General features: G+C 43.1%; 1 protein-coding gene across 1 annotated transcript in view; it reads left to right on the top strand.

The window, feature by feature from the left end:
* THSD4 (thrombospondin type 1 domain containing 4) overlaps positions 1–17,209 on the top strand; it is a 121,729-nt gene that overhangs the window by 44,666 nt on the left and 59,854 nt on the right. Inside the window, exon 2 of the mRNA XM_083412791.1 lies at positions 14,479–14,683. Within this exon, the coding sequence (XP_083268917.1) occupies positions 14,479–14,683 (205 nt within the window). The remainder of the gene's footprint in view (positions 1–14,478; positions 14,684–17,209) is intronic.

The following is a 17,209-nucleotide window of genomic DNA, read 5'->3' as shown; positions in this document are numbered from 1 at the left end:
GCACCAACACTTTGAATTGTGTTCAGAAACGTCCTGGGAGCCAATGAAAAGCTTTCAGGACCAGTGTTATATGGTCCTGGCAACCACACTCAGTCACCAGTCTAGCATTCTGGATTAGTTGTCTGTAGTTTCCGAGTCACCTTCAAAGGTAGCCCCACGCAGAACATTGTATCCTCTGTTTATGTGCCTTGTTAAAAGAAACAGTCCTCAAAACATAACTCATGTAGGACAACCCCCCCCCCCAAAGTACCGAGCTCAGAGTCTTACTCCTCATGTGTGTGTGTGTGTGTGTGTGTGTTTAACATCAATTTGATCTGGTTGTAGTTTCTAGCTTGCTTACTCACTTTCCCTTTCACTTCTCAGCTTCTCACTTCACATGGCTGTGATTTTTATGCAATGTTTGATGCTAGAGGTGAACTGAAAATGGGAAGCTGAAAATTTTCAAACAGTTGCTCTCTCTTGAAAAGCAAGAAGGTTGTGGCAACTTACAAGCGCCGGGTGTGACGCCTGAGTGCCTTCCACATTCGCTGCATTAGGAAGATTTGGGCATCAAATGGCAGGACAGAGTGTCAGACAAATTTGTGTTCTCCGAAGCACATATTCCCATGCACTCTTGTCTCAGCAACATCTACTCTGGCTTGGTTATATCCACAGAATGGAAGACGGCAGGATCCCCAAGGATGTGCTCAACAGGGAAGAGGCTTCGGGCACCAGGCCCGCTTGCAGACCAACTCTGCACCACAAAGATGTCTGTAAATGTGACGTGGAGGCTGACATCATCAACCCTGCCATGTGGGAATCCCTTGCAGATGATTCTAATGCCTGGAGACAGGTTGTGCATTCATAACAGTGACCAGAGGAGGAAAGACTGCTGGGAGGAGCGCAGAGAGATGCCTTGGTGCATCTGCAGCAGGACAACGGGATGCCTTCATCTGCCCCAGATGCAACAGTACATGTCTCTCCCTTGTCAGTCTCTGAGGCCACGGCAGGCGGTGTAACCTTCCAACAGTTTGACTTCGGGGCAACAGTGGATAGCTTAATGAAGATTAGAGGTGTCAGAGAATTCTGATAAAAACAGAAATGTTAATTAAGTTAATATAACAGAGGACACATAAATCAACCTAAGAAGTTGAAGGGAAAATGTACATTCTTTCAATGCATTGGAATAACAAGTTTCATGATGATGCTCAGCCTTAGGCCACCTTCAATTTGTTGTTGTATTCCTATTAGTATTTGTAAACAGCTGTCTTTATTGTGGCTTGTTTGTTAGAATCTATGATTTTGCTGTTTTAATGATTTAAACAAAGTATTACAAAATCAAAAAGAAAATGGAAATGTTCACATCTTCGCCCTGTATCCAGAATCGGGTGTCGGGTCACAGGTCCGCACTCTGAGACACTGAGGCATACCTGATGACAGAAATGAGAATTAGGGGTGAAACGAAGGCAACGTTGACCCCTGAAAAGCCTTGCGAGGGGATCTCAAGCCCCAGAAGTACCAAGCGGTGCAGGAAAGGGGCTTCCCGATCACTCCAGCACTAATTAAAAGTGATGGAGGAAGGGAGAACCTCAGCGCTCAGAACAGGGCATTTCTGGCTGTCAGACACCTCGGGACTCGAGCAAATCAGTGCTAAACGTCTCCATAAATTGGAATTAAAACTACAACTACTGCTTTTCAACAACAAAGAACAAGTTATGCATAACGGAGGTACGTGAAATGAAAAGCAATAATTTGGAACTAAAAATTAAAGCGCGAGTGAAGGAGAAAAGGAGGTCCACCTCAGCACAGTCTTAATAACTGTGGAAAAGAACTTTGTGAAAGAGAAGCTCAAAAGCGAAAATTTATTACATATTTAAAAAAAAGTATAAAATTTGTCTAGCCTAAAAGCATTTTTGAGAGGGAAAACAGACTTATGTGCAGCCCAACCCTTGTCAGAGACAGCAGCTGGGCAAGAAAAGAATGGGGCGAGGAGAGTTTACCCCAGCAAAAAGAAGGGGCCGGATTGGAGCAGACAAGGGGACCGAGGAGAGGAGAAGATGGGTGGCTGACTTTGCCGCTTGGAGCGGGTTTGTTGGTGGGACCCCCAGAAGTGGAGGAGGGCCGACATGGGACAGCAAATGGATGGAGAGTGAGGTGAGGGATGATGTGGGACAGCATCAGGATGGAGAGCGGGGTGAGGGGACAGCTTGGGAACAGATAAGAGAAGGAGAAGAGGACAGAAAGGACAGACAAAATGGAGATCTACAGGGCATGAGTCAGCTTCTTTATTGATATTAATAGCGGAAGTAGGTGGATGGAAGAGGAACCAAAGAGAGCTGAGTTGGAAGTGAACAGGTGACGACTGAGACTATCGAGAAAAGGGAACCACACCGAGAGCCATCTCAGGGAGATAAGCGAAGCTGCACACAATTACTGTATATTTTGCCCTATAGGGCGCACCGGCCCATAGGGCGCACTTATTTTTTTGGGGGGGGGGCATAAAGAAAAAAAAATTATCCCCCCCGAGCCCCAAAGAGCAAAGAAGCCATGACAGTGAGCGGGTTGGATCCCGCTAGCTGTCCTGGCTTCATTTTTAGCCTCGGGGCTGGGGGTCTGGGAGCGAAGGCAAGGTTGCGCAACCTCGCCATTGCTCCTGGAGCTTGTGGGGCTGGAGGTGGGGGAAGCCTGAGCTTCCCCCGACACCGGCCCCCAGAACGGGTCCGAGAGCGATGGCTTCAGCGAAAGCCTACATTCGCCCCATAGGACGCACACACATTTCCCCTTCATTTTTGGAGGGGGGAAAGTGCGTCCTAAAGGGTGAAAAATATAGTAGATCTTTCTCTGCTACCCTTATTTTTTAAGAACTCTTCTATTATATATTGATAAATCCTTAATGAATTGACTGTGTGTATAGACAAGCAATAATAATTTATGATAGAAATAACTGTGGGTAATAAATTGTATATAATTGAGGTTTGCAAATCAAAAATTTGGTATAAGGGGTAATAATTGAAGCAAAGTAATTAGGGAAAAAGTAAAATAAAATAAGAAGAGGATAGAGAACGAATTAGAGAGTTGGGAAAAATAAGAAAAGTATATTAATTGAATTGAGAGACGAACGAGGTGGGGCACAATAAAAATTAATATGAAAAATTAAAAAATAAATTACCCGCAGGGAATAACCAATTGAAGTAAAATTCTAGAAAATAGAATAAATGCAAGAGGAAGACATAAAAAGAAGTTCTTGGAAAGCTTGAATATACGTGGCACAGATATATAAGGAATCCAAAACGACTTCAAAAAATACAAGCCATGATAGGATTGACGTCTGCCTCCGGAACACAAATTAGAAGACAATCAATAGTAGAGGTAGACCCTAATGCTGACATAAAGGAGCTGATCTTAGGAATGTAAGAGACCTAAGCGATAACATTAAAGCTCTGGACAAAAAACTAGATGAAATGGGGAATACAGTGGTACCTCGGGTTACACACGCTTCAGGTTACATACGCTTCAGGTTACACACTCCGCTAACCCAGAAATAGTGCTTCAGGTTAAGAACTTTGCTTCAGGATAAGAATAGAAATCGGGCTCCGGCAGTGCAGCGGCAGCAGGAGGCTCCATTAGCTAAAGTGGTGCTTCAGGTTAAGAACAGTTTCAGGTTAAGAAGGGACCTCCAGAATGAATTAAGTTCTTAACCCGAGGTACCACTGTAAAATAGAACAAAACTCCAAACTGATAATAGATCTCTCAGGTCAGATTAAAGACTTGACTGTCAAAAATAAAGAGGTGGATAAGTCAGTGCAGGAGTTTAAAAGTAAAACCTCTAAACAAGAAGTGGTGGTCAAGAAGATCCAAAGTGATCATAAGGATATAAAGAGAAGCCAAGGAAAACTCAAGGAAGAAATTACAAATCTGGAAAAAATACAGGAAGAAATTTGGGATGCAATTACTACACTGGAAATGCACCAACGAAAGATGACATTGTGTTTTAGGGGCCTAGCAGAACAAAATTAATGGACTATGCTGAACTGGATAAGATGACAGGAAGGATTCAAAACCGGTGGGATCAGAGATTCTCAGAAGACTGGGGTAAATATGTGAACTATTTGAAAAGCAACTGTAATCAACAGATTACGCTAGTAGGACTACAATAAGTTTTATAAGGAGAAACGTATGAAGCATTGCAAATTATCGGAAGAATAGTGATATCAGTTATGAGTAATAGTACTATCAGTAATAGTGGAAGTGAGAAATGTATATTTAGTGATTAGATTGGAAAATTTTCCGATGAGATTGATACAATTCAAAAAATTGTATAAGATGTTAAAATAAGTTCAATTATTGTCGAAAATGATAAGTTGAAAAGTAATAAAAAAATATATACAAAGGAAAGTTTCTCAAAAACTTTGGAAAGAATGCATGAATTTGATCAGTTATCAGGATTCAAATTGAATAAAAACAAAATGAAGTTGATGGCAAAAAATATGGGTGACGAAGAAAAACTTGAATTCCATCTGGTCTGATGATAATGAAAAAAATTAAATATCTGGGAATTTGGATAACAACAAAAACAATCTATTCAATGATAATTACAATAAGATATGGTAAGAAATTAAGAAAGATATGGAAATTTGGAATAGGTTAAATCTGTCCCTATGCGGGAGAATCTCAACTATTAAAATGAATGTGCTGCCCAAAATGTTGTTCCTATTTCAGATGACCCAAATCATAGGGGGGATCAGATGTTTCAAGAATTGGCAGAAGGAGTTATCCAAATTTATCTGGCAAGGTGAGAAACCCTGAATTACTAACAGATATAAAGGAAAGAGGGGGTTTCGCCTTGCCAGATCTAAAGCTTTATTATGAGGCCTCATGTTTGTGTTGGCTAAAAGAATGGATGGCTCTGAAAAATACAGGTATACTGGATATAGAAGGATGGGACAACGGATATGGATGGCACGCATACTTAGGTTATGATAAAGTGAAAGTACACAGGGAGTTTTTAAACCATATAATTCAAAAATCTCTATATACAGCGTGGGATAGATATAAAAACTAGTTAGAACCAAATAAACCTTGGTGGCTCTCACCTATGGAGGCTTTCTCAGTAAAGGGAAAGAATATGGAATAAAATTGGGCAATGTACAAAATAATTCTAAAGGAAGAGCATAAGCAACTCAAAATTTTAAAATATGAAGAAATTAGACATTATTGTATGGACAGGTTACAATACCACCTGTCAGAGCTGGCTCCTGGTCCCAGCTCACAAAGGACCAACGCTAGCCGGTAGTAAAGTATCAAAGTCTTTATTGAAGAATAGTTTCCATTTCCAAGCCTCAGCGCCCCAGCTCTACGTCTAGAGTCTAGACCGGCGAAGCTCCGTCTGAATCTCCGCCCCCTGTACACCAGTTTAAGACTCTAATCTTACTCCACCTCTCCCTTCTCTCCTTTCTCCTCTGGGTCCTGCTGCCCCCCGGGGTCTCCTCCCTCCTGGACTCCTCTGACGCAGACGTTGACCCTCCTGACTCCTCCCGCTCTCTTCAGCGGGCTTTAGGACTTGGCTCCCTACCCGGGCTGCCAACTGTGCTGCCTTCCTGTACATTTGAACTTGGCGCGCGTGCGCGTTTAACCTTCCTCTTAACCGTTTCCTCGCTCCCTGACGGAGGCGTGGTCAATCCTGCCTCATGTTCTCCCGCTGGTAGCGCGCCGCCTGATCCCGATGCCTGGGACTCCTCCCCCCTACTTCCCTCTGGTGTGGACGCTGGTCCAGATTTCCAGCTGCTGCTCTCTGAGTCCCCTCTGGCCCCTTCTCCCTGAAGTGCCCCCCTGGGTACTCCCCTTGCCCTGACCATGGGAGCCCCTTTTTGTGAATCCTCTGATTCACTGGACAGACTCAGAGACCTCGGATCGCTGTCATCGCTGACATTTCCTTCGGACTCCTCCCCTTCGCTCTCCATTTCCTCCCTCTCCTGTGCCTCTGCTCCTGAACCCCTGACACCACCAATTAAACGATGTGTTTAAAATAGATAAGAAAATCAGATTTGAGAAAGAGATATCAAAACTAGAAAAAGAATTATTACAAAACAAAAAGAAAATATTATCAAAAACATACAGACTCCTGCTGGACTGGGAGGTAAAGGACGAAGAGATCAAAGACGTGATGATCCAATGGGCAAAAGACTTTGGGCACTCTATCCAGATGTAGGATTGGGAAAGATTGTGGCAAAAAGATTTAAAATTTACGGCCTGCTATACAATAAAAGAAAACTTTATGAAAATGCTATATAGGTGGTACATGATCCCCAGCAAATTGGCTAAAATATATAAATCAAAATCACATGTATGCTGGAGGTGTAATCAAGGGGAAGGAACGATGTACCGCATGTGGTGGGGTTGTGATAAAATAAAAAAATTCTGGAACACTGTCTATGACAAATTTAAAAAAAATGTTTCGACAAACATTCGAGAAGAAACCTGAAGCCTTTCTTCTTGGCATTATGACAATTGATATACCCAATGACAAAAAAAAAGTGTTTCTATATGCTACAACTGCAGCAGCAATGTTAATTGCTAGGAATTGGAAGGGGGATAAGACACCAACAAAGGAAGAATGGCGAATCAAATTATGTGAGCATTTGGAATTGGCAAAAATGACAGAGGCAATTAGGAACCAATCAAAACAAAAAATTAAAAAAGAGTAGGAATGTGTAAAAGACTATTTAGGAAAACATTGCTCTCAAATAAAATCCTTGATGTGTTTCGAATAAATTTCGCAAAGTTAAGAACAGATAGATAAGTTATATTATGTAATAGAAATGTAATAAAGACAAACAACATAGTCGAAAAGAGAAAGAAAATAGAAGAAGCTGCAATGAGGTGATGTTAAGTCACTTGTGAAGAAATATTGATATTGTCTGGTTATATACACACACACACACACACACACACACACACACACAGTATATGTGAAAACAGTATTGGAATATGTGTATGAATAAGCAATGAAAAAATTAATAAATTTAATAAAAGCATTTTTTAAAAAGAAATGAATGGGGTAGAATAACACAATTACATAACTAATGTGTAACTTGTGTTACATAATTTCTCCACATGGACAGTAAGACGAATCCTGTGCTTTTGGGGGGAGATGGACTGCAGTGAATTGGAAAAGGTGCTGCGTGCAAGGAGTATGGGCAGAATGGAAACAGTGCCTTCTTACACCTTTGATGATGGTGCTAGGGATCATTACTAGAAGGACTGATAATAAAACTGCCAATATCATAATGCCATTACAGTGGTACCTTGGTTCTCAAACTTAATCCGTTCTGGGAGTCTATTTGACTCCCCAAACCATTTGAAAACCAAAGTGCAGCTTTTGATTGGCTGCAGGAGCTTCCTTCAATTGGAAGCTGCAGAAGCCATGTTGGACGTTCGGCTTCTGAAAAACGTTCGCAGACTGGAACACTCACTTCCACGTTTGTGGCATTTGGGAGCCAATTTGTTCGGGTGCTAAGCCGTTTGAGTACCAAGGTACAAATCAATGGTGCAACTGCACTTGGAATACTGTGCACATTTCTGGTTGCCTCACCTCAAAGGGGACAGGAAGGAGCTGGAGCAACTTCTCTACATTAGGGATGTTTTCGTTTAGAGAAGAGGCTCATGGGGGAATCAAATAGACATGTATAAAAAATTATGCATGGATTTGAGAAAGGGGATCAAGAAAAGTTTTCTCATAATACTAGAATTTAGGAATATCCAATGAAGCTGAATGTTGGAAGATTCAGGACAGATGAAGTGTTTTTTTGCTCCCGCGGGAGGCAATGATGGCCACCAAACTGGATGGCTTTAAAAGACGGCTGGAATAATTCATGGAGGATCAGGCTAGTGACTGCTGACCACCAGGGCTCTGTCCTGCCTTCGGGGCTGGAGGTGGGGGCAGACCTGCCTGTGGGCTTCTCAGGGGGATTTAGCCACCATGAGAGCAGAGAACTAGATAGGCTTTGGGCCTGAACCTGCAGCACTCCTCATATTTTATCATACCATTCTGTAGTAATGGATTGTACCATTTTAGATTGGAAATGGGGAGATTGTGGGGCTAAAAAAAATATTAAGAAAAAGAAAAACTCTATCCAAACAGAAAAGGCTTACTTAGATATTTTCTCATTGATGTCCCACTCTTTGCCTGAAACTTTTGTACACAGGGAAGCACCCCTCACCCATAGCTCCAACGGGCACCACTTTGAGCTATGCAGGTTGTAGGCCCAACCTGCGAGGGAATGGATGGCATTCCAGATCCCTGGAAATTAATGAGCATGACTAAGTGGGAGCCATTAATTTCAATAGGTCTGCTCTGAGCAAAACTTAATTGAATACCACCCCATGTCTTAGGATGTTATTTGAACCTTTCCCAGCACTCTATGGAAAGTGATGTCCTCCTTATATTGTCTCGGCTTGCATTCTTTACCTCTTCCTGTTGTTTTGTTTTTCTTCTTTCTTTTTCTAATCATCTGGTCACAATTTATCCTGATGAAGGATGGAACAAAACAGGTTGCCAGCATTGCTCCATCTCCCATTAATAACTCACCTTTCCTGTTGAGCTGCAAGACTGAAAATTTTCTCCATCCTTGCTAAACATTCCAAAGCTATGATCACCACTGAGCAGCTGCCTTTAAAACAAACAGAAACTGGGGAAAAAATAACCTGCCAGAAAAATTGCTTTTTTCTTCACCCCTAAAATTAGTTTGGCCCAAGACCAGTAATATTAAGTTTTGGACCAATTACTGGTGTCTGGTCCAATATGCCATAACTCATCAGTGTTATAAATATCTGCTTCCTGCTATTGGAAGGGGGAGACTCCTGGTAATCCAACAGAATACAGAAGTTCTCTGTATGCCAATGTCTGGCAGAGCACGCCTGATTCTCCCCCACCCCCACCCCCCAAAATTATAGTTGATTTCAGAAGCTACTGTTAAAGAATATGATGGCAACTCTGGTAAATTATGCTGAGTTAAAATGGGTGAGCAACTCAAGGCTTGGGTCAAATCAGTTTGTAAATTAGTTGAGCCATTTCCTCCAATCATAATTCCATTGGGTTGCATAAAGGGTCTATCAATGTGCTACATCCCTGAAAGCCGGTGAAACACAGTCTCCACTGAAGATCCTTGAAGCAAGAGGGTCCTTAGTATATGTGGGGTTTGCAGCCTTGTTTTGTCCCCAGGTTTTGGGGCCCAGGTTGTGGTGGTGGTTGATAAACCACAGATTCTTCTCTTGCATTCAGGGGCACCTTGCCGCAGCAACAGTGGGTGCCCAGGGCATACTGAGGTCACATCGTGTGGCCATGCCAATGTCATGTGTGCATGCTGTGCGCCATGCATGCATGGCCAAGTAGAATATCAGGGGTGCCTTTCACTGAAAATGTGTGAGTGCCTGGGACCCCATGGCCTGCATAGGTGCTGGCTATGCTAGGAAGATGGTGGAGATTTTTAAGCAGAGGTTGGATGGCCATCTTTCAGAGATTATTTAGTTGTGATTCCTGCATTGCAGGGGGTTGGGCTAGATGAACCTTGGGGTCCCTTCCAATTCTACAGTTCTGTGATTCTATGATTCCTTTCAGCCCTGAGTCCAAAGATCAAGGGGTCACTCCTCAGAATGAGGTATTTTATGTGAGGTAGCTGAGAGAGCATCTAAGAGGTGACATCATAGAAGTTGTTAAAATTATGCATGGCAAGGAGAAAGTAGAGAAAGTTTTTTCTTTCCTGCCCATAACTCTAGAATTCATGGATGTCTAATGAAGCTGAGTGAAATAGATGAAGGTAAAGAAAGGACTGTTTCATGTAGTGCATGGTTAACTATTGTTATTGTTGTTTAGTCGTTTAGTCGTGTCCGACTCTTCGTGACCCCCTGGACCAGAGCAGAGTTAACTATAGCACTCGATTCAGGCTGCCTTGGATGGCTTTAAAAGAGGGTTGGGCAAATTAAAAGAGGAGAAGGCTTTCAGTGGCTACTAGGCAGGGTGTCAAGCAGAGACAATGATGCTTTTAAATACCATTTGCTGGAAACTGCGGGAGGGGAGAGGCCTCTTGTGCTTGAGTGCTGCTTGGGGGTTTCCAACAGGGCATCTGACTAGCTGCTGTGAGCACAGGATGCTGGTCTAGATGGGCCATTGGCCTGATCCAGAAGGCTGTTCTTATGTTCTTATTTGGTGCCATTGCAGTTTGCAGCCATGACTAGAAAAGCTCTTTAAACTTAGAGAAAACATTTACCATTACCTGGTTCTTTAATTCCCCCCCATGTTTAAAGAGCATTTTGTACCACTTTATCAAGGCACGGTGTAGGCACTTTCCACCAGGCTCAGAGTGCTCCACTTGGAGGAAAGACCCCTTGGCCATTCTGAGAGTGAGGCAGGGAGAGGGATGGTGAAGAACAGCAGGGACTTTTAACTGAGAACTTTTAACTGAGTTAAAGAACTTTTAACTGAGTTAAGATTAAAAAAGGATGTGTACAAAAAATGGAAAAGGGGGGAAACTACCAAAGAGGAATTCAAACAAATAGCCAGCACGTGTAGACACAAAGTCAGAAAAGCTAAAGCACAGAATGAACTCAGGCTTGCTAGAAGGTTAAAAGCAACAAAAAAGGCTTTTATGGGTATGTTCGTAGCAAAAGGAAGAACAAAGAAACAGTGGGGTCACTCAGAGGAGAAGATGGTGAAATGCAAACAGGGGACACAGAAAGGGCTGAACTCCTCAATGCCTTCTTTGCCTCAGTCTTCTCCAATAAAGAAAACAATGCCCGACCTGAAGAATTTGGAGCAAATGATTCAGCAGAGGAAACACAGCCCAGAATAACTAAGGAGATAGTACAAGAGTACTTGGCTAGTTTAGATGTATTCAAGTCTCCAGGGCCAGATGAACTGCATCCAAGAGCATTAAAAGAACTGGCAGATGTGATCTCAGAACCACTGGCAGTCATCATTGAGAAGTCCTGGAGAACAGGCGAAGTCCCGGCTGACTGGAGGAGGGCAAATGTTGTCCCTATTTTCAAAAAGGGGAAAAGAGAGGACCCAAATAATTACCGCCCAGTCAGTCTGACATCAATACCAGGGAAGATTCTGGTGCAGATCATTAAGCAAACAGTCTGTGAGCACCTAGAAAGGAACGCTGTGATCACCAATAGTCAGCATGGATTCTGAAAAATAAGTCATGTCAGACTAACCTGATCTCATTTTTTGACAGAATTACAAGCCTGGTAGATGAAGGGAACGCAGTGGATGTAGCCTACCCTGATTTCAGCAAGGCATTTGACAAGGTGCCCCATGATATTCTTGTAAAGAAGCTGGTAAAATGCGGTCTTGACTATGCTACCACTCAGTGGATTTGTAACTGGCTGACTGACCGGACCCAAAGGGTGCTCATCAATGGTTCCTCTTCATCCTGGAGAAGAGTGACTAGTGGGGTGCCACAGGGTTCTGTCTTGGGCCCGGTCTTATTCAACATCTTTATCAACGACTTGGATGATGGACTAAAGGGCATCCTGATCAAATTTGCAGATGACACCAAACTGGGAGGGGTGGCTAACACCCCAGAGGACAGGATCACACTTCAAAACGACCTTGACAGATTAGAGAACTGGGCCAAAACAAACAAGATGAATTTTAACAGGGAGAAATGTAAAGTATTGCACTTGGGCAAAAAAAATGAGAGGCACAAATACAAGATGGGTGACACCTGGCTTGAGAGCAGTACATGTGAAAAGGATCTAGGAGTCTTGGTTGACCACAAACTTGACATGAGCCAACAGTGTGACGCGGCAGCTAAAAAAGCCAATGCAATTCTGGGCTGCATCAATAGGAGTATAGCATCTAGCTCAAGGGAAGTAATAGTGCCACTGTATTCTGCTCTGGTCAGACCTCACCTGGAGTACTGTGTCCAGTTCTGGGCACCACAGTTCAAGAAGGACACTGACAAACTGGAACGTGTCCAGAGGAGGGCAACCAAAATGGTCAAAGGCCTGGAAACGATGCCTTATGAGGAACGGCTAAGGGAGCTGGGCATGTTTAGCCTGGAGAAGAGGAGGTTAAGGGGGGATATGATAGCCATGTTCAAATATATAAAAGGATGTCACATAGAGGAGGGAGAAAGGTTGTTTTCTGCTGCTCCAGAGAAGCGGACACGGAGCAATGGATTCAAACTACAAGAAAGAAGATTCCACCTAAACATTAGGAAGAACTTCCTGACAGTTAGAGCTGTTCGACAGTGGAATTTGCTGCCAAGGAGTGTGGTGGAGTCTCCTTCTTTGGAGGTCTTTAAGCAGAGGCTTGACAACCATATGTCAGGAGTGCTCTGATGGTGTTTCCTGCTTGGCAGGGGGTTGGACTCGATGGCCCTTGTGGTCTCTTCCAACTCTATGATTCTATGATTCTAGGGTCTCCCTGTTTGCCTTCATTGAATAGATTTGACTCATAGCACAGTTCGGAGGTAACTATTGGCTAATGACAGAGGTTGTGCTGGGACACACATCACAATGAGGGAAGCCTTCTTGGAAGACTAGGGCAATAATTGCACTGAGTTTTCTAAGTCAGTGCCAACACCTCACATTGTGCCCAGAATAAGCTACGTAAATATCAAGATGCAATATTATTTTTCTCATGCATACATAGTTTCTATATTGCCATAGTATTCTCTCTTTCTCCAGCTTTATGTACATTAAAAATACAGCTTGCTCCAAACAAGAACTCAGCTGTTTCTAAAATGACAAGAGGTTGAAATCTTTCTTGGGGTTTCCTCTTGATCATGTTTTGAGGGAATGTAGGTTTTAGCCAATGCTAGTTCTGCTCAGAGTAAATCCATTGAAATGAATGAATTTAATTCCCAGTGATGTCAGTGTGCCTCCTCTGAATGGGGCTAATATTGGGAACAACCCGCTGTCCTAGTCATTGCCTTAATCCAGTGCAATGAGAATGGAAGGACTATGGTTCGGGGGGAGACCTGCTTTGCATGCAGAAGTTCCCATGTTCAGTCGCTGGCATCTTCAGACTGGAGGAGAGCCCCACCTAAAACCACGGAGAGCACTTCCAGTCACATAGACCATTGGTGGCAAACATCTTCCCATGCTTCTCTCTAAAGAATTCCCACTCCCTCCACTTTTTGGTTCTTGACTGCAGACAGCTTTGGTCTACCTGCTACATTTTTTTATTTGTCCTGCATTAATTCACAGTCATGTCTGCTGTGATAAGTAATATCTATTGACAAGTGTTGGTTCCACAAATCATGGTGGTTGGGCGAAGCTTGAAAGCAGATGATTTCCTCATGCCATTTATTGCCAGGACCTGAGAAGCCTCACTCATGAAGTGCCATTAAAAAGTCCAATTGTATAGCATTCGGTATGCATAGCTGCCTCTACTCATGGTAGCACTATGCTAGTTAGTTGCTGCCCTCTCCCACCTTGATTCTCTTGAAACTAACAAGAGGCCTACACAGCTCAGACTCAGGGGCCACAGACTGGATCTTCTAACCCTCAAGAAACCAACCCATATACTTGCAGACCTTGTTTTATGTAGCCCCCTCACCTGAAACTGGAGTATCCTCCCATCCCATCAGAGTTCTTTTTCTTCCTGTTCATTCCCTCCTTGTGTTTCATTGATTTTAAAAGTGTTTCCTCTTGATTTTAGGTAGTTTCACAACAAACAAAAGAGGAAATGTTTTGAAAAAGTTAAATATATTTTTCAAAACTTTTTATTCGTAATCATATGGCTTGAGAGAATAAGTCACCCCAGCCTCAAGGCATCTGAAAACAAATTAGTAGACTTTGTGTGTGTGTGTGTGTGAGAGAGAGGGGGGGGGGGACTAAAATGGGTTAGTTTCTAATAGCTGGATTGGTCTGTTGTACTAAAATCCTCCTCCTCCTCCTCCTTATTTCAGAGTAACCCCATCAAACACAGTGGGGTTTGCTTCCAAGTACATATGTGTAAGATTGGAAATTCTAATTCAAGGTAACTATGGTGAAAACCTGGAGCAAGGTGATCTTCATCCCAGATTAATTAATCCAAAACACTTTTGTCTCTGGCTCCATCCATAATAATCTCTGGTTCTTCCCACCACCAATGCGTGGCTCTCAACAGATTGCTCTCAAGAGAGTACAGCCCTCCACAAAAAAGGATGCCCACCCCTACTCAAACCCATGTGGCCCTTTCGATAAGGAGGCATAAGAAGGGGCATAAGAAGCTGCCTTGTCCTCATCCAGACCCTTGCACTATCTAGCCCTGTGCTGCCTATTGTTGTTCCTCAGGTGTGGTTTTCCTGCTCCAGTTCCACTACCTGCTTTGCATGAGTGGAGATCCTGGAAATTCTGCAAGCCAAGCATGTGTTCTTCCAGTGATCTGTGAGAACTCCCTATTAGTTTTGCTGATTATTATTTTTTAAAACCAAATGCCAAGGCATTGCATGGAACCTTTTCAGTTATCCTTGTAACTGATCCATACTTTTTGTCTCTTCTTGACAGAGCATTGGCTGCGATGACTATCTGGGCTCAGACAAAGTGGTTGACAAATGTGGGATATGCGGAGGGGATAACACAGCTTGTCAAGTGGTCTCAGGGGTCTTCAAGCACACCCTGACCAACCTTGGCTACCACAAGATAGTAGAAATCCCAGAGGGGGCCACAAAAATCAACATTACAGAAATGTCCAAGAGCAACAATTACTTAGGTAAGTCATGTTTCATTTAAACTAAAAACTTGATGCTAGGAGGTCAAAAGAGGGATAGATTGGGATCGGCCAGCCTGGCTTTGTTCCATAGTTTCAAATGCACTCAGTGTTTAAGTCCATTTTCTTTTACACTCAAGTGGTCCACAAATGTTGTGAGATAAATGCATACTGGCCCATTGCCTACTGATATATACAAAACCCATTTAAATTGCATACAATTTGTACACACAAATACATGTATCCACATGCTTGTATTTTGCATTTTACTTAGTGAAAGTATGGCTGAAAACAGAAGCCTGGGCTCTCTGTATCCATCTCCTGCAGCCCTGTGTGATGCCCTGGCTTTGATTTTATCTTATCTGCTTTGCATCTGAGGTACAGATGTGGCCTCTCAGGGTCTCTCATCAGCTGGTTGCAACTTGTGAAAACAGGAAAGACATTTGCCTTTATGGTGTAGGCAAAGTGTCTGGTAGCGGCTGGGTGGAAGGGCAGTCATGGGAACCTTCCTTCTTGGGAGGGGGAAAGATTGATTTACTGCACCAAGAGGCCTGACAGCCAGACCCTCTGCTTTAAAGTGAACCATGTGTGACAGGTTTTTAAAAGCATCCACCTTGGGGTTGGCACAGGCAAAGCCACAGGGACTCTAGGGACTGTGTGAGGCCTGAGAAACCAGGGGCTGCTTCTGTTCCCATACTCGCCAATCGCCCCGATTCCAGAAATGTTGCAATTTTATGCCAGTGCTCTTTCTGTGAAATGCTGGCTGAGTGGTCACATCGGCTTTAATGTTTCTCTCTTTTTAAAGCCATCTTCTTCCCACCCCTTTCTTTAACTATTTTTTCTGTCTTATATTCAGTAGCCTTTTCCCCAATGCACTTGTCTGGAATCCTGAGTTTTCCATTTCCTTCCACTTACTGCTGCCACTACAAGCTCTGCATGAACTTGGTTTTTCTTCAGTTGATTCCTGAAGGCAAAGACCACTGTTTCCATTCTGTCCCCTCAGAGCTAGCAGCCATCTCTTTTCATGCTATGGAAGGGCTCTATCCTCATGGGCCAGTGAGCCTTTATCTATGCCATCACAGTTCCGTCCTCAAACCTTTTAGGCCCAGGTTTCCACCTTTCTGCCAGAATTGAACCTGGTTTCTGATTTCACCATTTTCTTGGGGGTAGCCAATGTGGTGCTCTCCATATTTTGTTGGACTGTCACTTCCATCATGCCTGTCCATTAGCCATGCTGGTTGGGGCTGATGGGAGTTGTAGTCAAATGACACTTGGAGGATATCATGTGGACTACTCCTGAGTTGTTTGTTTGTTTGTTTATTAGCTGCCTTTTGCCTTAAGGTCCCACAGCAGGTTACAATGTTAAAACAGAATATTAAACATAGTTTAAAACAATTTGCAACCCTAAAAATAAGGTAGGTCCTAAAAATATACACCTCAAGCATCCAGAGCCACAGTCAAGAGGTATATCTTCTGCATCCTCTGGAAGCTACATAATGAGGGTGTCTGGTGCACTTCTGTGGATTGCTGGCTCCCTACACATTTTCCCAAAACTTACTGGAGGAGAAGGAGGAGGAGGAAGCTTATAACTGGGCTTATGACCTGTTTGAACCAGGCTGATCTTCCTTGCCCTTTCCCCTTGCATCTGAACTCCTGGTGCTGGCATATGAAGCCCTTCCTATAACTTTGAAGGAAAAGGTCACCAATCCACTTTAAATTAGTTAATTGCAATGCTTCAGCAGTCAGCCATTTCTTAGGAAATGCTCAGAGTGCTTATTCCTTTATTGTAAATGGAGCCTTACACTGTCTACTCAGAAGTAAGTTCCACTGTATTCAATGGAGCTTACTCCTAGGTAACTGGGTCAAGATTGGCCAACCTTACATTGCAATCCTAAGCATTTTTACTCAGAAGTAAGTCCCACTGAATTCAATAGCATTTACTCAACATTTATGTTCCTGATCATTCTCACAGTTTCTCTCCTCCTCCTCCTCCTCTTTTTCCCTGACAGGGACTCAAGGCAGCTTACAGCTAAAATTTTATTCCATTATTCCATTTAATTGTGGAACATGTTGTACACAAGCCCTTCACTCACACATTTTTTCTTTACAACAATCCTGTGAGGTACTGTAGGTTTGGCAGAGAGGGTGCCATTGGCTCAAGGTGACCAATGTAGATGTGTATATGGCATCTATGTGTGCAGGAGATAAAACACAGGAGAAGCTTCCTGGTGTAGAAAAGGATATCTCTATTTTCATCTGAGAAATGTTGGAGGGTGTGGGCACCAGGTTTGCCACTGCATAGACAGGAAGCTGCATGAGACGGGCCTTTGCCTAATCTGGCAGCCAGGGTCTTCTTCCCTTCTTCTTTTAAAAAAGCATTAACTTTTTATTGAATGTTATCATATATCCACAAGTGTATATACAACCCAATTACAAAGGTGTTACAAAGGTATAACCAGTGCTTTTTTTCTGGGGAGAAGCGGGGGTACGCATTCCCCTAAACATTTTGTGAATCTAAGTTTGCCCTCA

Source organism: Podarcis tiliguerta (genome assembly GCF_965153285.1).
Source record: "Podarcis tiliguerta genome assembly, chromosome: 14".
Taxonomy (NCBI): domain Eukaryota; kingdom Metazoa; phylum Chordata; class Lepidosauria; order Squamata; family Lacertidae; genus Podarcis; species Podarcis tiliguerta.
This window is presented reverse-complemented; position numbering and strand designations above follow the sequence as displayed.